Source organism: Arachis hypogaea, chromosome 19 (assembly GCF_003086295.3).
Source record: "Arachis hypogaea cultivar Tifrunner chromosome 19, arahy.Tifrunner.gnm2.J5K5, whole genome shotgun sequence".
Taxonomy (NCBI): Eukaryota; Viridiplantae; Streptophyta; class Magnoliopsida; order Fabales; family Fabaceae; genus Arachis; species Arachis hypogaea.
In genome coordinates this window covers 15,439,547-15,459,926 of record NC_092054.1, presented here as the reverse complement: position 1 = coordinate 15,459,926, position 20,380 = coordinate 15,439,547, and the positions used below count along the sequence as shown (strand labels likewise).

Below are 20,380 nucleotides of genomic sequence, written 5' to 3'. Positions count from 1 at the left end.
TAAATATTTCGTAGTAACTTTATCATATCTAGGTCTGGTCCTGACAGCAAATCTAGCAGAACAGACTGTCGATTTTTTGTCAAACCGGCCGGTTCAAGCCAATCGACTATCAACCTTACTAAGTTAGCATTGATGTTTCTTCTATTGTGATGATCACGATTGTATAGATTGGTTGGAACTTTTTTCTCGTAGTAACAAAGATATGAATATCGTATTAACAATAGCACTTCAAAAGGATTTATAAAACACCCCTAAAATGCAACTTCAGTCCAAAACAAGAGTCACAAGAGCACATACAACCCTAGCAGAGTAAAATTATTACAACGCTAAAACAATCTGTCGGCGAGGATTATGCCTTGGCTTTCGAAGTCTGAAGGGACTGAATTCTCTGTTGCAATTTTAGTATCTACAACAAGATGACAAATGAAGAAAAATATGCAACCAATCATTATTTAGAATCCATATAACATCAAGTGAGCAATAGCAAATCAATCCAAGCATGTTCACACACAAATAAAACACAATTTATTGTCCGTCCTCTTAAGTAGCAATGAATGATCACATCCAGAAAATAATCCTCAAGCATAATTTATTTTAGTTTATTTCTCACTAAGCCTCCCAATTCAATGTAACAGGGTTGGAACTCCCACTGGATAAGGTGGATGAATCACCAAATATTATTTTGTTAACTACTAGAATCTCTTATTCTTTTCGCAAAAGATCATTTTACATATATAATAAATAATTAAAATTTTTATCATTCCTTATAAAAGAACGGGAATAGTCATGTAAGAGAGTAATCCCTGAATAATAAAACAATATCAGACACACTAGTCTCCGAACTCTGAGGATTGAGAAATTTAAACTACCAATACAGTGTTTAAAAGTGTTGGTTACCCAAGTCCTTGAGACAAAACATTGTTATTTTGAAATACTATTTCAGAGTTTCTAATTTCTCAACAACTAATGTAGTTGTTGCTGTATTAATCATGGGCAATTTTAGGGGGTTTAAATAAATGTAACTTTATGATCTTGAGATGGAGAGGCTACGCAACTTATCCGAGTTAAGTATCACAATCCAAGTGCGATAAAAGAAACCATAAGGAAGATGAAGCTAGAACTACACAAATAAGCATGGAAGAGCTAGTACAAACCGCATCTTTCTTGCTATTCTGCTTCTCTTCCAAATCTTGAACAGTTGCATCAAGACGCTTCCTGTCAGGCAGAGACCATTTAACACTTATATTTCACAAAAATAATGTTATAAAATGCCTAACTTAGATAAAGCAATCGAAATATTTACAAAGTGAAAATGATGAAGAAAACAAGCGGCAAGCCATAAACAATAAAGCAGCATCACAAATGAAGTTGATGGAGGAGATATTGGCAGATATCAGATATGGCAGGCTTTGGTATCAATAAACTTTTACAACAAAATTTCACCGCTTACTCTCGCTCAGCTAAATAAAATAATAAATTGAACAGCATTTCAAAGAATTCTTGTTTCACTTCCAAACTTGCTAAAAGTGATAAATGGTGTTTACATGGAAAATTTTCAGTTTAGCAATAGAATTATACATCGGTTGGACACCATATTTTGGATATCTTTGATCAATGAGTGATTTTGCACAGACACATATCTGGTATGGTAGTTGTTGGACATTGGTATTTAGTTGCCCAACATTTTGGTTTCCACTTTCCAGTTTTCACAATCAAATGCTATTGGCAGATATCAACCAATAACTGCAATGTATTGTTGATACGAGTTAGTTATACAACTAAGTTGATTATGTAACTAGCTAGTGAGTTCCTTAAATAATAAACTTGATGGATAGCTAACTTGTATCTCCAAATACAATTAACAAAGGCTATAAAAACACAGTCCAATCCAATCTTTTTGTTACAACGCAAACAATAGGAATAGGCATGAGAAAAAATTAAAGAGAGAAGAATCTTACAATTCAGCAGTGATGTATTCGATTCTCTTGCGGACATTAGAGTTGGCCTCAGCCAAATCTTGCTTAACCAGCACTGGACCAATCAGCTTGTAAACATTTGCATCTTCGTTCAATAAATCCAATTCCTTAATTAACAAAACAAACAAACATAAAGTTAGAAAAGAAATGAAAAATATAGTATCTGAGGAAATTGGGAATAGGAATGGATTAGGGATAGGTTATACCTTTAGGACCAATTCGTTCTCTCCAAGTTGGACAGTGTACTTCTTTCTAACTTGGTGATTCTTTGCAATATCTGAAATTGGAAGAATATTAATATATCAAAAACCAAAGAGACGGGGATTCAAAGGAATAACGAATGAATACCCTTTTGAAGCTTGGAGAGATCATTGGTTTTGTTCTCTAATTCGCGTTGAAGATCTCGCACCGCACTGCTCAACGAACTCATTCTCAATCTAGTATTTCAAAATTAAAATATTTGGTCATAAGGACCAACATAACAAACAATTACATTTCTCATGGAGGCAGAGACTAGTGCATTGTTTTTTTATTACTATCAAGGGTTTTCTGACCTGGATGGAGGAAGTGGCAGATGACGGCAAGCAACGCTGTAATAGAGATATCAACAGAGCTCAGCGAGATGGCGTGAGATCTTGACGGCGACAAGAAGGTCAGAGAGATTCAGGTATGCCTTCAGGCTTCAGGCAGGTGCAGTATGAAGAAGTACAAGAAAACATAGTTATCAGAACCAAACCGGTAATTGACCCGGTCATATGATTGGGTCCCCAGGTCACAGGTTCAACCGGTGGGTCACTAATTCACCCGGTTGACCCGGTCATAATTAAATAAAATATAAAATTATAAAAATAAAATTAAAATCAAAGTTAAAACTTAAAATGTATGTCTTCGTAAATATATTAATAACAATCAAATATCAATTCTTAGACGTAACAAATAATGCAAAAAAAATAAAATAAACTAGTCAATAGTACAAAATACTTTCTCAATTTAAAGAACAAGAAAAAACAAAAGATAACAATCAGTAAATCAAATTCAAGAGGTGATCTGAAAGTCGGCATCTATATCTTCATAAAACAAGTTTGAAGCTTGACCAACATTTCCTTCATTTTGATTTGCATCTATATCTACATTTGTGTATATTTCACAAATCAATACCAAAAATAATTCATAATAATACAAATAGAAAGTGTGGGAAGACATTTAACTAAACAATTGCAGAGAGCATAAACATCATTTCAACAATAAATTCAACTATAATAATTTAACAACAAAATATTCATACCAAGAGATGATTTACAGATTTACAACAAAAAATTTAGATAAGTGATTATTTCAGCAAGACAACAATAGATTCAATCTTCAGTGATGATAATAAGTAACAAATTCAACATGATTTACAGATTTACAACAACAAAAAAATTTAACGAAGTCATTATTCAGCAAAACAGCACCGAATTCAAGGTTCAATAAACTCAGTAATGATTTTCAGCAACGAACAAACTTAAGCTAAGTTAGGCTAAGTGATTATTTCAACAACAAATTCAAGGTTCATGATAATCAGCAAAAAATTTCAGCAACACATTCAACTTTCAGCAACAAGTTACTTTCAGCAACAAAATCAAAGTGCCGTGATGCGGCAAAAATTGAAACAGAAAGAACAGGGGGAACTCACCAAATCCGGTTGGGTGAAGGAAGCTGACGGCGAAGGAGAACCTGATGGCGAGGGAGAAGCTGACGGCAACGCTCGAAGCAAGAAGACCCACAATGAAGACCAGCCCACCGGGATCTGTTGCCTCTGCTACCGGCGACGAAGAGCACAGGGAAGGGAGAGATCGAGACCAGGTGCGAGACAGAGCCCGTAAGAAGCAAGAAGACGACCACCACCACCACCCGAGGGACCAGATACAGTTCCGTCTGCTTCTGCCGCCGGCGAAGCGAGCGCAGGGAAGGGAGGGCTTGAGCTGACGAGAGCTTGACAGACCGGAGACGAGAGGTGAGAGACCGGAGATGAGACGAGCTGACGAGAGCTTGAGCTCGTGGGAGAGAGTGACGAGAAACTGATAAAGGGAGTCGAGAGAGGAGATAGCGTTGGGGGCTGGGGGTGATCTTCAGCAATTAGGGCTTCAGAGAGGGAAAGGGGGAAAAGGTAGGCACCTGAAAGGCTGAAACGACCCCGTTTCAGTATTGAAAAATAAATAAATAAATAAATATGACCCGGACCGGGTTAAATTAACCGGCCGGATTACCGGGTTTAATAAAAATCTGTCAGGTCGAACCGAATTTCAGTGGGTCTATAATATACAGCCGATTTAACGAGTAACTCGGTTTGGTTAAGTGACCGGTTTGGTAAAGTAATTCGGCTAACCTTCGTTTCCTCTCTCAACCGGACTGGATCAACTGAGTCATAAGTCATTACATTCATAAAAATAATCAATTTATCAATTTGGATTGGTTAAGTATTTACATTCTATCTTGTGCATGTAACAAAATACTAGAATAACAAAAAAAAAATACATAAATATGAAAATAAATTGACAACCAAGATCACATTCGTAACAAAATCCATAGAAAACAAAATTTGCAATTAAACTGTAACAAATGTTTTGGTTTAAATAAATTCGCTAAACAATCCTCATGAGAATCAGTTTTAATTTAATTGCGAAAATTGACACAATTTATTCTCAACCATTTTCACTTCTGCTAGCAAAAATGCCTGATAAAAAAAATAAAAAATGGTTGAAGTAATGCGCCGACACCGAGTCTGACTCCCACTAATCCCGCGTTACCGTCATCGCTAGTTGGCTATTAACTCCCGAATGCCTGCCAAACAAACACATTAATTAACACACTCAGACTCAAGCCTCGATTCTTCTGAATTCGCAAGCGCTGATGGCGAACTCTCCAACCAAACGAAACACAAGTTTCGTTTTCTCTTTCAGAGTCTTAGCCTCTGCTATTTCCCTTGCTCTCTGCATTTTCTTCACCACTCACCACCACCACCACCACAACACAATCGTAAGCTTCATTTATTTTAACACTCTCTCTTTTATTTTTTCTTTTTCTCTATTTTCCTTGTAATTTTAAACCAACGGATTTGTTCTAGTTCTTTTTTGTGATTATGTTACTGTTTTTATGCTCCTCCTTCGCGACATTCAACCGAAAGTTGGATCTTGTTACATGAGTCCAAGTGGAAGCAACGATTTGACTCTAGCTGTATTCTGTATTAGTTCTTAGTTGGTGTGCTATTTTCTCGGGAAACTAACAGAAATTGACTGGAGATGTTACTAAAAGGGGAGATTTTTTCTTCTTCTTCTTCTTTTGCAATCTTTCTTTTAACTTTTGGGAGGTGAAATTGACTTGAGATGTGTAAGGCAGCTAAGGCAGAACCAGATTCCTTTGTTGGTTGGATATTTCTCGAGAAACAGATGGAAAATCCAAGTGAAAAGAAAATGCCACTGAATAGGGGAAATTTTTTAGAAATAAATCCTTTGGTTTCCAATTTGTCTGGTAAATGAAAAGATATCTTTGACTAATCTGATGACTTGATTATGAACTAGGGTTCTGATGGAGTTTCACATGGATTTGAATCCGTACGGAGATCCATTCTGGCTCTGAAAACAGATCCACTGAAGCCTCGGTTGGACCACATCAAGAAGCAAGCCGAGGATCACCGCATGCTTGCATTGATGTATGCATCCTATGCAAGGAAGCTCAAGCTTGAGAGCTCCAAGGTTGTTAGAGTTTTCGCCGAACTCTCAAGGGACTTCTCGGATCTAATGAACAAACCGCAATACACTGCCCTCTTCAGCTCTGATGGCGCAATCGATGAATCAGTGCTTCGCCAATTGGAAAAGGAAGTGAAGGAGCGGATTAAGACTGCTCGCCAAGTAATTGGCGAAGCCAAAGAGTCATTTGATAATCAGCTCAAGATTCAGAAGTTGAAGGACACAATTTTCTCCGTGAATGAGCAGTTGACCAAGGCAAAGAAGCAAGGAGCCTTCTCCAGCTTGATTGCAGCTAAGTCAATCCCGAAGAGCTTGCACTGTATCTCAATGAGGTTGATGGAGGAGAGGATTGCACATCCAGAGAAGTATTCTGATGAGGGGAAGCCTACTGCTCCAGAACTCGAAGATCCTAAACTTTATCACTATGCCATATTCTCGGACAACGTCGTTGCAGCATCTGTGGTGGTCAATTCAGCCACTAAGAATGCAAAGGAACCGTGGAAGCATGTATTTCATGTTGTGACCGATAAGATGAATCTTGGAGCGATGCAAGTGATGTTTAAGTTGAAGAATTACAATGGGGCGCATATCGAGGTTAAGGCAGTTGAAGACTACAAGTTCCTGAATTCATCATATGTGCCGGTGCTTCGACAGCTGGAGTCTGCTAACCTGCAGAAATTTTACTTTGAAAACAAGCTTGAGAATGCCACAAAGGACACAACAAATATGAAGTTCAGGAATCCGAAGTATTTGTCTATACTAAACCACTTGAGATTCTACTTGCCAGAGATGTATCCAAAGCTCCATAGGATTCTGTTTTTGGATGATGACATAGTGGTTCAGAAGGACCTTACCGGGTTATGGAAGATTGATATGGATGGCAAGGTGAATGGAGCTGTAGAAACATGTTTCGGGTCATTCCATAGATATGCACAGTACATGAATTTCTCACACCCATTGATTAAAGCGAAATTCAATCCGAAGGCTTGTGCATGGGCATATGGAATGAATTTCTTTGATTTGGATGCTTGGAGAAGGGAAAAGTGCACGGAAGAGTACCATTATTGGCAGAATCTGGTAAGACTATGAGATTATTTGTTACTTTGACTATGCCATAACTGTTTAAAACAATTGCATTCTTAAATCTCAAATCTAATGAAGTACTACTAATGTGATCCCATGTCTTGGAATGTTATTTAATGTGCCAGAGGTTGCATCTTCAGAAGCTAGGATACGTTAATATTTTGTTTTTAATCTTTCTGCATTAGAATCATGCCTCACAAGATTCTTTACCATATTTAAGTTGGTCTATGCTGATGTTGCTGCAGAATGAGAACCGGACATTATGGAAACTAGGGACATTACCTCCGGGTCTTATCACATTCTACTCAACCACAAAGCCACTAGAGAAATCATGGCATGTTCTTGGGCTTGGTTATAACCCAAGCATCAGCATGGAAGAGATCAAGAATGCAGCAGTGGTGCACTTCAATGGTAACATGAAACCGTGGCTTGACATTGCTATGAATCAGTTTAAGCCACTTTGGTCAAAGTTTGTTGATTATGAGTTAGAGTTTGTTCAAGCCTGCAATTTTGGTCTCTAAATTTGGTTATGATGGCTTCTTCGACAAAGAGCTCTTAATCTGCTTATTAGTTTTTATGAATTATGATGCCCTAATGCTTATATTATACAGTTAGTTAAAGGAATTCCTTGGTGGGGCTGGAAAATCCTTGCCCCTTTCCAAGAAGAAATACTGTTACTTAAAGGATGTTGATTCTGAAGTAAATGAATGTTGTAGCTTACAATTGGCCTTGAAATGTTTTTCCTCAAAGGGAGAAATATCACATTTGTCACCTTATAGGCTTTGTATTCATTAATTTCTAGAATAATGTGAAAATGTTATATTAACGTGTTTAGTTGAGTAATCATTCGTCAATCATTTGTAAATGTATAAGTTGATACTTTCTATTTGGTAAACATACTTCCTTTCTTCGGCATTAAAAGACATGGTGATCTTGAGAGCTCTTGTGGAAAGCTTTTTAGAGTTGATTTATGCTCTCTAAAACTTAGAAGATTAATATAATTTTTTAATAAAGGAACTTTTTTTTGCTGGAGTTCAAAGCACACTATATCTCGTGTTTTCTTTTCATAAAATATTTGGTTCAAATTCAACCAAATATTTGTTACAGTTCAACCAAACCAAAATTAGTGAAAGTGCCACTGCCCCAACCGAAAAACTTTCTAGGCAAAATTGTGGCGGTCAGCCATATACTACAAATCACCAATTCAACACAAGACATATGGTAGTTGATTTGATAATTAACTTTTCGTGTATTCATGATATTTTTTTACTAACATATATGCCCCTTATGTTTTGGTCTCAAGGGTTAGTGTTAAGTAATAGATATTTTGTAACAAGTATGATCTGTCATCTGTGCCAATAATAATGAGAATATCATTTTTTATATACTCCTGATCTTAATTTTTTATTAACTCATCACATTATTTCATCCCTAAAAGTAAGGAAATAACTTCTCTACTAAAAGAAATTGTTCCACCATTTCTTCTTTTTTCTTTTCTCTTACCCGTTTCACACCCATAATCTTCTTCGTCCCTTCTTTTTTCTCTTTTCTTATCCTAATTTTATTGTTTAAAATTTTATTTTTTTCCCGTAAAAAAAATCAGAGTAAAATTACTAATGGAGAATCTAATCCAAAGAAAAAATAGAAGACATTTTTCTGTTCTCGATTTTAGAAATTATTAAAAAATATGTAAACTTTTGTCTCTACTCCCTACAACAAAAAAAATAGAATAACGGTGAGACAGCTACGCAGTACCACTACCACTAGTAATAGTATAATAAATGGTGAATTCTATATGCAATCTCATTAGATACGGACATATACACATGCACACGAGTTCAAACGCACATGTAGATTTAAGATTAAACGGCATTTGTTGATTTAAGTTTAAACAAAGTTACACTATATATATGTGTGTGTATTTTGTAAATCATCTTTAAATTATAACCTATCAGATACGTTAATTCTGCAAAAAAAAAAAATAATAATAATAATAATTTTACACGTGTATCCAATTATGTAATGTTACATCAATCAAAATAACTACTTTACATTGAGACAAGAATGCATCAAAATTAAACTTTTATTTTAAACACTTTTAGAAATATCTGATGGGTGAAATTTGAATGGAGTCTATAATTAATTTCATGGTGATGGAAAGAGTATAATGATGAGAAACTACCTCTTTAGTGTGCGAATATCATTTTCTAACCTATAATAAAATTCATCTATGTCAAATTTCACAAAATTTATACATCAATAAATATATATTAAACAACTCTATTGTCTATGTATATTTTAAATAAATCTAGTGTTAATTTTTAATTATATACAAAGCTCATAAACCATAAGTTTATAACATGGTTCAATCATTCATCAAATCCAATCGATCAGATATAAACCCACTCTGATGTTTATAACATGGTTCAATCATTCATCAAATCCAATCGATCAGATATAAACCCACTCTGATGTACCCATTTGTTTTCCAATTCGCGTCGAATAAACTCAATTCAATGCGTGCATTGAGTATACACTGAATGACTAATGAATAAATTAAAAGGTTCTGCTGACAAATATCTAAGCCCAAACAATTATCTCAATAAATCTTATGAAATAACAAATTAGTTTATTTTTTTATCAATCTTTCACCAATCCAAAATTAACTTGCCCATCCACGTTGCCACCTATTTTTCACCCCTACATGAATGAGATTTACATCCATTTCTACTAGGAAATGCTATGGTTGGTATTCATCTAACAAGAAGTTCATGAATGATGTTTTGTATTTCATCAAATGCAGCATATAGAACTTAAAACATTGATCATAATGCTAAACATTTAACGCCTAAACAAATGGAGGAACCATTACTAAATAACATGCCAAACGAATGGAGTACTCAATAATATTTGTTCTAATATCATATTCAAATTTAAGTCTTATAGTTTTACACAAAGGAATTTTGCGTATAATGCCACTATCAGCCTGTCCTGTCAGAAATGATAAATAGACGATTTTTTCTCACAAAATTGCAATCATGCTTCCAAAAATATTTAAAGAACTCTGGAAGCAACAAAAGGTCAAAAGCTAACCTCTGCTATATTGACACTGCTACTACCACTAACCAAATATTTAGGGCACTACCTTTACCTAAGTCACTAATATGGCAAAAAATAGTAAGAGAAATGACCCCTAAGAAAATCTTAGTCCACCCCAAATTAAAATTTAGAAGTTCCTTCATTGCCGCTTTACCTTTAACTAAGTGACTGAAATTGAAAATATCTTTCAATGAGTTCATCGCACCAAAAAGGCCACAAGGGTTAATAGGTTGCTCAAGCAGAAGCAGCAACACGAGCGTCCGTAGTTTTGACTGCCGCAGTACCAGAAAACCCACCACTTCGATTCCTCCGTCCACCATTTGCTCCAGGATGATTATTTCGATGGTACCTGTCACCTCCATGATTTAGAAACCCACCCTGATTAACATTCCTATACCCACCAAATTCACCCTTTGTGTTAGGGTCGCCTCGGCCATAGCTTCTCCCATTTCCATAGGTTCCCCGTTCTCTTGCTCCTTCATTCCTGTATCCTGGCCTCCTTCCAGATGGGAATCGCCCCCTGCTATTCACTGGAAACAAATAGAAACAGTTTCACTTTGCATGCAACATATTTTAAATTTCAAAATGGATGACCACCAATGATGTCTACTTGACTAGGCCAGTGAGAACAAATTGAAAATAAATAGACAACATAACTCGGGTCTTTTCTCACACTTGGCTAAATGATAAATAAAATATGGCAAGGAAAGGAAAGGTAGACTAAAGGCAAAAAAATGTTATGAATGCAGGACGCTTACCTCGAGTTGTTGATCTCTTTTCCTCAACCAAAACTTGGTGCCCTTCAATCAGAATAGGTGATGCCTGACATTGCCAATGAAAAGTGTTAACTCACAAATCCACATTCAAAAACAATTATATTGTCCAAGGATATGTGACGCCGTATAGAAGAGTTTGACTTAATAAATACAAACAACTCTACATAAATAACTCAGCTTGGAAACAGTTTATACACAATACATCTTAAACAAGACAAATGGACAAACTTCTAACGCATCTTCTATTTAAGAACCACAACAAAAACCATCTACTCCCAAGATAAATCATGAACGACAGCATCAGCCACGGCAAACTTTTGAATCAGAGTCAATTCACTGACTGAAGTACCAAATAAGCCAGAGCTTCAATATTAACAAGACATACTCAACATAGACAATAACAAGCTTAGGAAAATGAATACCAGCCAAGCTCATTAGGAGATATATCAAAAATAAAATATGTCAAAGCAACTGCATAAGAAGTTGCAAAAGTGACATGACACTATGCATATGATCTTTCTTGAGGACAAAGAGAATAATTTTTACACAAGAGATCCAAGTAAATATAATACCCAAACACAGAGCCTTTAATATGATTGTGTAGAAATAGAATTCATCACTTTGGTGGCCCACTTTTTTTCTTCTTTTGTACAAAAGTAACCATCACTAGTAGCTCATTTAAGGATATAATAATACCTTAAAAAGACAAAACTATAAGCATCTCTTGTTAATCATTTAAAGACATAAAGTTATAAATTCATAATGCAACAAGTTTTCCCAAAAGGAAACAAACAAGTTTCATTGGTTGAACATTTCTTTCTTTTAATATTATTTTTTAAAAAAATTATTAGAAGATAACCTGATTGAACATTCTTTTAAACCATGATTTTAAAAGAATATCGCAACGTATTAGAAGATGATGATGAGCTATGCAAATTGAAATTGTATATGGAATTCTTAAATCCAAGGAGTATATCTCATTTTTTTTATATCTTTTTTTTTTTACCTCAAGTGCACTTTGGGCAGCACTTGCTACTTCAAACTCCACAAAGCCAAAGCAAAAACCCTGTTCATCCATATGCATATAGATGTTAGCTAGAAGCTGATAATAAGAACTCGGAAATCTTTGAATGAATATGCATTATACCTTTTGTGATCTAACTTGGATACCACCATTCTTAATAGGTCCAAACTTCTTGAACACACTCTCCAGGAGGGAAGGTGTAGTGTTGGGTGAGAGCCCTTTCACATGAATAGAATAACCCTCAGCTGTCATAAAGGAAGGAGTCATGTTAGCAATATCAGTGCGATAAACATAGTGGGAATAAACAAAGACACGAGACAGAAAAATATGAACCAAAGAGTAGAGTTAGATGGGCACTCGACCTTCAGCTTCTTGAATGTTTGCAATTTCTTTAGTATTTGTCTCGGAACCATTTGCTTCTGAACGACTGGGTGGCGGAGATAGAGTACCTTGTTGCTCTTGGCTCTTGGTGAATGTAGTCACAGAGGTTGCTGCTGTAGAAGATGGTTTTTCACTCTTCCTCATCACCTTAACCTTGAAAGATGTACTAGTTAGATAGACATAGTAATTAACGAGAAATTATTACTCATCTAGGGAAGAGAGCAAGCAAAATTTGACATCACATTCTCTATAAAACTGCCATTATTTAAGAAAAATAGAATTCCAAATATGATTCAGCAATCTGGTAGCAACAAGAGGGTGTATTGTAACAGGATACTAACAATGGAGGCATATGACTTCTTTGGAACTCTCTCGTTGGAAGATGCTGATCCAGCTATGGGCTTTGAATCATCAGGGTTTTCATCAAAAACTTCAGGTATCAGAGCTTCCGCTTCTTCAGCTGAACCTTCCCCACTTTCCATATTGAATGCTTCCTCCCTATCACCAACCACAGCTATCTTGGACATTTGCTCTGAAGCATGCATCACCCGTACAGAAGGATCTTCCACTAAAAGGAAGAAAAAGAAGAAAAATCTTGAGATAAATTGAAATGCTTTAATTTAAATTGCAAAGTATGCACACATTACCATGGTCAGAAGTCACTGGAGATTTGGAATCATGAGCACACCCTTGGGATTCATTGTCATTAACATATCGCAAAATATCATTCAAAACAAAGTAACCTTTCTCTTGAGGTGCAAGGAAGAAACATTGAGTAAATTTCTTCTTAATCTTGTCCTCTCCTTTTATAAACCCAGTGACCAGGACAAGGACACCCCCACCATAAGATTCTTGGGCATCAACAGACATAATTTCCACACTGAGTTCACCATAACCCAAAGATAATATCTTCTTATTAATATCCTGCTTGATGAGAAATTAAATGTACATTAGGATGTTTAAAAAGAAATGGAGAGGCCAACAAGTTAAGGGGTTAAAGCTAAAGAACATTTAACCCAAAGAGTTTTGTCTTACCCTTACCTTACTCAACAGTTTAAAACAGATAAGGTAGAAAAGAAGATCAAGAGAATATAATATATTTTTACAATGTTAATCTTTACTCAAATAATTAGACACAATAGGTTTCCTAATAGTATTAATTTTAAAAATTTTAAAATATTAAATGTGTAAAAAATTATAGGAAAAGCTAACTTCTAACGTTTCACCTCTACTTTTCCATCTATACCAAACCCACATAGTTGCCCCAAACCAACCCCCCAAAAAAAAAATCGCTCCAAACAATACAACGATACAAATATTTCAATTCCTTTCCTTCCCTTCCCTTCCCTGCCCAAACCAAACTCATGAACATAACCTATGTTTCAGTCACAAAAACCCAAGCAGAGAATAAGTATCAATTTAAGACTGAGTGTTCCATCATTTACGCCTCAAAGATAATCTCACATCAATAAACATACAAATGTAAATGCAAATGTACATACAAAAACAAGCACATAACACGGGTAGGCTAGGGTTCATTCAAAAGAGAGAACTCACCTCCATTGTTGTTGTAATTCCCATTATGCCATTTTCCTCAGGGCGGCCAAACTTGCTGACATCCTGGTAAAAGCGATGCACGAGCTCAGGGCTCTCGTGCAGCATATGGTAATACTGATCAACAAAGGCACTTCCAACCTATATTACACAATCATTACAAAACCCAATCATTCATACTACGACGAAAAGCCGAAAGATTCGACACATTGAATCCAAATATACATTACATACAATATGAGCTGGTGGAGAAGTTCTAGATGGAACTTGCTGCTCCGATGCGGCCATTCGGATATCTTTCCAAAATGCTGATTGAACTGCAGAACGAAATTATAGATTTTGAGTTACAAAATACAAAACTAGAAATAAGCACAATTCAAGAAATAAAATAAAAAAACAAAGGCTCAAAAAAAGAAGGAAAAGAACAGACCAATATCATGAGAAGAACTGCAGAAAAGGAAAGTCGGTTACCTGGACGGATCTGGACGGAGACGCGAGGATCTGTGGCGGCGATTCGAGTCGCGGTCTCCTAAGCAGCGGCAGTGGGATCTGGCCGTGTGGAGAGCCTGGCCTCTGGAGGTGGAGGGTTTTGAGTGGGAAAAGAGTGTGAAGAGTGGTTGTGAGAGTTGAGTCACTCGGGCTATGAGAGTGATCAATGAAGAGGCACCTGGCCCTAATTAAAATTAGGCGGTGAAACGGGCCGGACCGGCCCGACACATTTAAGCCCGCAAGGTCACATAGAACATTAGAACTCTAAAATAATAAAATATACGTGTGGTTTATTTAACGAAAGGCCGATGTTTACTAGCATTTGATTTGCACGGAGCGAAAGCTAATGCGCTCTAAGTTCAGTTTAAACTTTAAATAAACAATTTAATTTAATTTTTTAATTCTAAAAAAATTTATTTAAAAAAATAAAAAAATTATTATAATTTTTTTTATAAATATTAAAATAATTTAAAAAAACATAATTTTATTTTAAAAATTACACTAAATATTCATTTTTATAACTATTTATAAGTTAAAATAAAAAGTACAATACGTGTTAAAAATTAATCTGTTATCAAAGATTATCAAGTAAATGCCAATGAGTAATAGCTCAAATGACATAGTCTCTCTATACTCAATTAAGAGGTTGCGAGTTCGAATCTCATATCTTTAGTAAAAAAAAAAATTATCAAGTAAATAAGGTTTTATATTTTTATGTAATTCATTGTAAATACAAAAAAAATTAAATAGTCCATTTATAAATAAAAAAATAGTCAATTTAAGAAATTAAAATTCAAAATAAAATCACTGAAATTTAAAATCATAAAATCAAAACATGAAAAGATGTTCTTATTGAACAGCAGGGCCGTAGGGAATATCATTCTGGATCCAAAGACACAGAAGACAGAGTCAAGATCGGAGAAATGAAAAAGGTTAAAAGTCACCATTGGAAGAAGGCCGTCAAGGAACAGTTGGTTGGTGACGTTGCAGAAGATTAGTTGGTTGCAAAGGCATGCAATGCATTCTGGCATAGGGGTGTTCATGGATCGGATCATATCTACTGATTTGCGATAAATATTCACATCCGATTTAAAAATTGCGGATACAATTCAATTCACACACTGATCATATCGGATAGGATTTGATCACACCCTTTACGGATCGGATCGCGAATATTTGCTCTACATCTGCATATTCAATCTGACAGATCCTCACAATAATAATTAAAAATAAATAAATATATATATGTTTAGTATTATATTTACTTGTTTTTATGTTTTAGTTAGTAATTATTATTCATATATTGTATTATTTTATTTTTTTATTTAAAAAAAATTTGATTAAAAATATTTTAGGAATAAATAAGTTAAAAATGTGAAAAAATATTTTTATTGAATTTTTTACATAGAAATATGATTAAAAAGAGAAGGTTCAATTATGTAGATATATCTGATATCCAATCCGATCCGATCCGTACATTTGCGAATTGGATCGGATTCGACACTAAAAAACGTGGATATCATGAAAATTGTGCGGATCGAATCGAATTTTTAGTTATGTCTGATCCGATCTGTATACACCCTTTACGGTGGCATGCAATTGGAATAAAAAGAGTGTTTTTCAAAGAATGATGAAGTAGAATATTCAACCGCTTTCAGATTGGGGGTAAGGTTGTAGTTCTAGGAGGTGATTTAAGACAGATACTTCCAATGATTCCGAAAGGGAGTAGACACGATATATTGACATCAGCTATTAACTCATCCCATCTGTGGTTGTTTTGTAAGATTCTGAAACTGCATACGAACATGAGGCTTCTAATGTCTTCTTCAGATCAAGATGAAGGTGAAATGAAGAAATTTACTAATTGGATACTTGATGTTGGAAATGAAAATATTAGTTTTGTTGTTGGTGATGAATCAGAAATTGAAATTATAGATGATCTATTGATTACAACTACTGATGACCTTCTCTTTCATTTGGTAGACTTTGTATATCCAAATTTGTTGCAAAACATGTCAGATTACAAGTATTTTCAGAGTAGGGCAATTCCTGCACCCACGCTTGAGAGTGTCAAGAAGGTAAACGATTTTGTCTTGACAATCTTTCCAGGGATGGAAAATGAGTATTTGAGTTCTGACACAACATGTCAAGCTGATGAGAATGAAGATGTACAATAAGAGTAGTTCACACCAGAGTTCCTAAATGACCTCAAATGTTCGGGACTACCGAAACACAAGTTGACTTTGAAGCCAGGAGTCGCTGTAATACTACTGCGAAATATAGACTAGACTTCAGGTTTATGCAACGGGACAAGATTAATAGTTAACGAACTTGGTAGTAACGTAATTGGAGTGACGGTAGTGATCAGTAAAAATATTGGAGATAAAGTGTACATTCCAAGAATGAACTTGATCCCTTCAAATTCATGGTTACCATTTAAGTTTCAACGGAGACAATTTCCATTAACAGTATGCTTTGCAATGACCATTAACAAGAGTCAGGGTCAATCATTATCACATGCAGGACTTTACTTGTCAAAATTAGTGTTCACCTATGAACAACTTTATGTTGCTTTGTCAAGAGTTAAGAGTCGCAGTGGCCTTAGGTTTTAATTCTAGACAAAGACAGCAATCTAAAGTCATCAACAACAAATGTCGTGTTTAAAGAAGGTTTTAATAATATTTAGGTAAGAATAATATTATTTTCATTTTAATAGCATGTTATGATTTACACTTTTATATAAAAATTTACTATAGATATAACAAATTTATCTATTACTCTGTTTTCAGATTTGAGATGAAATGTGTAACAAGGAGTACACATCATATGCCAATTGCTTTTCTAATGAAGTTAGTAAGATACTAGGTTGTCGATAAATTTTTATTAGCCATTTGATATAAAATTTAGTGTAAAATTGACATGCTATTATTATAGTTATATATGTTCTTATTTTTTTCATGTCTTCCTCCTTATGGTTCAAGAATATTATAGACTTTAAACTCTTCTATTTGCTTTTTACTTTGAATAAAGATTAAACAGCATATTCAGTACGTTTATTATATAATGACGATGATCGTGTTATATTAAACTCAAAAAATTTATAATTATAAAATATTATTTTTAATTTAACATATCAAATTTAAATATAAGTCCGTGCATTGCACGGGTTTAATACTAGTATGATTAAAAAGAGAAGGTTCAATTATGCAGATATATCCGATATCCAATCTAATTCGATCCGTACATTTGCGAATCGGATCGGATTCGACACTAAAAAACGCGGATATCATATTCGATCCGATCCGATGAAAATTGTGCGGATCGGATCGAATTTTTTGCTATGTCCGATCCGATCCGTATACACCCTTACGGTGGCATGCAATTGGAATAAAAAGAGTGTTTTTCAAAGAATGATGAAGTAGAATATTCAACCGCTTTTAATGAAGTTATTAAGGATTATCAGTGATGTTTTTATTTATGTATTATTAAATTGGTTTTAATAGTTAAAATTAAACATACATAATAAATAATATTATAAATACATTCATTAAAATGAAAGGTCTTGAAAAGACTAAACTTTGTCTCGACCTATAGATCGAACATATAAAAAATGGGATCGTTATTCATTAAACAACATACACAAAAAAGATTTTAAAGAGATTTTACATGGATAAATCACATTCATTATGTACCCCAATAATCGTAATTAAGGTCTTTGGATGTGAAAAATTATCAATTCCGTTCTAAAGAAGAAAATGAAGATATCATTAGTCATAAAGTACCATATCTTAGTGCTACTAGAACGCTAATGTTTCTCTTCGCCAATAAATTATAACTCAAATGACACAGTCTCTCCATACTCATCTAAGAAGTCGCAGGTTTGAGTCTCTCTAACAGGATACCTATTCACATATGGTGATCAGCTATATCATAAAGGTCCACGAAACAGATGATAGCAGCAACATTCTCTAATCATGCTGAAATACTGGCAATACATGAAGCAAGTCACGAGTGTTTTTGACTCAAGAGTTTGATTCAATATATTCTGTCATCATGTAGACTAATTGATTATAAGACAGTACAGCGTGCATTGTGCAAGTTAAAGGTAGATACATCAAAAGTGATAGAACAAAATATATTTCTCCCAAATTCTTTTTTATTCATGATTTTCAAAATCAAGGAACGATTGATGTCCAACATATCTGCTTAAACGATAATATGACAGATTTATGTAGAAAGTCACTTCCAAAATACTCCTTTAAAAGATGGGAGCCACTCAGATAAAGACGTCTAAAACGTCTTTTTTTAAAGATATTTTTTAATAATTAAAATTTAACACATATAATTGATTAAATTGTGTTATTTTTGTTAAAATTATGCCAGAAAAATTAATTTGACCGAAAAATGGTGAATCAAATCTTAAACCGGTCTAAATTAATATTATTTTTTATAAAAAAATGACTATAATACCCTTATTATAGAAAATGACTAAAATACTCTTATTTTATATATATAGAATAATACTACACATCAAAGTTTTTTCTATTAACCAAGTCCAACTAAGTTGGTTTAACATAACAAAAATCAGTTATGGCTAACATTATTCTAAATTTTATTGTTTAGTTTGGTTGGACTTGGTTCATAAAAAGATTTGGACTTGGTTCATATATATATATATATATATATATATATATATAATTGGAGTATTTTATTCATTTTCTATAATAAGAATATTTAAGTCATTTTTTATAAAAAAAAGAATATTAATTTAGATCAGTTTAAAATTTGAATCACTATTTTTTTGGTAAAATTGATTTGGCGGGCCTAATTTTAACAAAAATAACACCGTTTAATCGATTATTTATATATTAAATTTTAATTAATAGAAAACATATTTAGAAAAAAAGATGTTTTAGTCATCTTTATCTGAGTGACTTCCTTAAAAGATTGGTACATCAGATTGGAATGCGTCGATTTCGATATATTAAATAATGGTGATAAGATGGGGAGACTGTACTCTTTTTTTTGTTAGATTTTTTTATTGGATTTTTCTTGACAATATTTTTAATGAGACAGATTCCATTATAAAAGATATTGTACTTTTTTTTGTTTATTAATTTTTTTTATTAAATTTTTTAAGTAAAATCTTAATGAGATATAATTTTAAATAATCATTTAAAGGAAAATATTGTGATAAGTATAAAATAGATGTCTATTTAATATAAATGATTTATTTTTTAATATGATTCAGATTATCAAGAGAGATTATAATGAATTAAATTTAAAAATAGTGATCCTTATGAGTATATTCTATATATACGTGCAAATCTAATTAGCACTTCAAAAATTTGAAATATTAATTTTGAATAGTGTAATTCAACAAACTCGCACGTTTGCAAAAACGTAAGAAATCAAAGTATCTTGGTCCCCTCTCCTCTTATGAATTGATCCAGAAGTCGGTTTTGAGTATCAAAATTCTGGTAAATCGTTGATTCATCTAGTGTCTAAATATATGATTTATTTACGAGTTTACTAGATCGAAAATTTGCCATTTTTGGTGTTAAAAAAAAATTATAGATCCAAATCCAATGTCACATTCAGTAAAGATTTATGATACATGTATAGGATGTACTCAATGTGTCCGAGCCTGCCCCACCGATGTATTAGAAATGATACCTTGGGACGGGTGTAAAGCTAAGCAAATAGCTTCTGCCCCAAGAACGGAGGACTGTGTCGGTTGTAAGAGGTGTGAATCCGCCTGTCCTACAGATTTCTTAAGTGTTCGAGTACCTCCATATTCTGCTCAGTGGGATTAAGTTCAACAATGGGTTTTAGTCAATGGTTTGAAAACTTCCCTTCTTTGCTTATGTTGATTCGTGTAGAAGTTTATTTAAAAAACTAAGATGCTACCCGATCCTAATTGATCCTTGAATTCAAATCCGCATCAGAAATTGACTTAACTAGATACTATATAAATGGGCTCGACAAAAACCTTGTATAGCTTCTTCGATTTCTCGATAAAAAGAAATATGACCAACAGTAGTTCGAATGTATATACAACGAATTTGTTTTTTTATACTTCTTACTACTATATAATGACCATAAATCTCATGATAGATACCCAACGGTTCATAATGAACTTTAGGGATCTTTTTTTACGGACCATATATACATATAAAATTCAAATCTTGTTAATGATCTAGATCCTTATTAGGATCTCTAAGTATAATATAAAAAACGATTAAATAAAAAAAAGATAAAAAAAGACTC

The 20,380-nt window shown here is 33.9% G+C and overlaps 3 protein-coding genes across 5 annotated transcripts; 1 reads left to right on the top strand and 2 right to left on the bottom strand.

The window, feature by feature from the left end:
• Positions 1-168: 168 nt before the first annotated feature.
• Positions 169-4,159, bottom strand: LOC112775525 (prefoldin subunit 6). 2 transcript variants are annotated; one of them, XM_025819186.3, is made up of 7 exons: positions 3,652-4,159; positions 2,531-2,656; positions 2,325-2,413; positions 2,183-2,253; positions 1,959-2,083; positions 1,155-1,215; positions 169-406 (listed from the first exon to the last, which is right to left on the bottom strand). In XM_025819186.3, exons 3-7 carry the CDS (start codon positions 2,404-2,406, stop codon positions 350-352), a joined length of 396 nt encoding a protein of 131 aa, XP_025674971.1. In that variant the 5' UTR covers positions 2,407-2,413; positions 2,531-2,656; positions 3,652-4,159; the 3' UTR covers positions 169-349. The 2 variants fall into 2 exon arrangements, with proteins under 2 accessions (XP_025674971.1, XP_072083030.1); XM_072226929.1 differs by having other exon boundaries at positions 2,531-3,103; positions 3,652-4,154.
• A 497-nt stretch (positions 4,160-4,656) lies between these two features.
• LOC112775738 (galacturonosyltransferase 8) lies at positions 4,657-7,630 on the top strand. The gene is made up of 3 exons (XM_025819567.2): positions 4,657-4,994; positions 5,537-6,781; positions 7,033-7,630. The coding sequence occupies exons 1-3, from the start codon at positions 4,869-4,871 to the stop codon at positions 7,306-7,308; spliced, it is 1,647 nt and encodes a 548-aa protein (XP_025675352.1). The 5' UTR covers positions 4,657-4,868; the 3' UTR covers positions 7,309-7,630.
• Positions 7,631-9,679: 2,049 nt separating this feature from the next.
• On the bottom strand, positions 9,680-14,391 carry LOC112775737 (nuclear transport factor 2). Of its 2 annotated transcripts, none has more exons than XM_025819565.3 (10): positions 14,093-14,391; positions 13,856-13,938; positions 13,625-13,762; positions 12,715-12,991; positions 12,409-12,635; positions 12,049-12,220; positions 11,810-11,931; positions 11,669-11,728; positions 10,645-10,708; positions 9,680-10,416 (listed from the first exon to the last, which is right to left on the bottom strand). In XM_025819565.3, the coding sequence occupies exons 2-10, from the start codon at positions 13,907-13,909 to the stop codon at positions 10,121-10,123; spliced, it is 1,410 nt and encodes a 469-aa protein (XP_025675350.1). In that variant the 5' UTR covers positions 13,910-13,938; positions 14,093-14,391; the 3' UTR covers positions 9,680-10,120. The 2 variants fall into 2 exon arrangements, with proteins under 2 accessions (XP_025675350.1, XP_025675351.1); XM_025819566.3 differs by having other exon boundaries at positions 12,049-12,214.
• Between the last annotated feature and the right edge of the window lie 5,989 nt (positions 14,392-20,380).

Bases quoted from the DNA above. Each gene is read 5' to 3' on its own strand.
- LOC112775525 (XM_025819186.3), bottom strand. From the start codon at position 2,406: ATGAGTTCGTTGAGCAGTGCGGTGCGAGATCTTCAACGCGAATTAGAG. The intron at 2,254-2,324 runs GTATTCATTCGT...TTCCAATTTCAG, and splicing joins TCTCTCCAAGCTTCAAAAGG to ATATTGCAAAGAATCACCAA. The intron at 1,216-1,958 runs GTAAGATTCTTC...TCTGCCTGACAG, and splicing joins GAATACATCACTGCTGAATT to GAAGCGTCTTGATGCAACTG.
- LOC112775738 (XM_025819567.2), top strand. From the start codon at position 4,869: ATGGCGAACTCTCCAACCAAACGAAACACAAGTTTCGTTTTCTCTTTC. The intron at 4,995-5,536 runs GTAAGCTTCATT...ATTATGAACTAG, and splicing joins ACCACCACCACAACACAATC to GGTTCTGATGGAGTTTCACA. The intron at 6,782-7,032 runs GTAAGACTATGA...ATGTTGCTGCAG, and splicing joins ACCATTATTGGCAGAATCTG to AATGAGAACCGGACATTATG.
- LOC112775737 (XM_025819565.3), bottom strand. From the start codon at position 13,909: ATGGCCGCATCGGAGCAGCAAGTTCCATCTAGAACTTCTCCACCAGCT. The intron at 11,932-12,048 runs GTCGAGTGCCCA...CCTTTATGACAG, and splicing joins AAACATTCAAGAAGCTGAAG to CTGAGGGTTATTCTATTCAT. The intron at 10,709-11,668 runs GTAAAAAAAAAA...TGGCAATGTCAG, and splicing joins CTGCCCAAAGTGCACTTGAG to GCATCACCTATTCTGATTGA.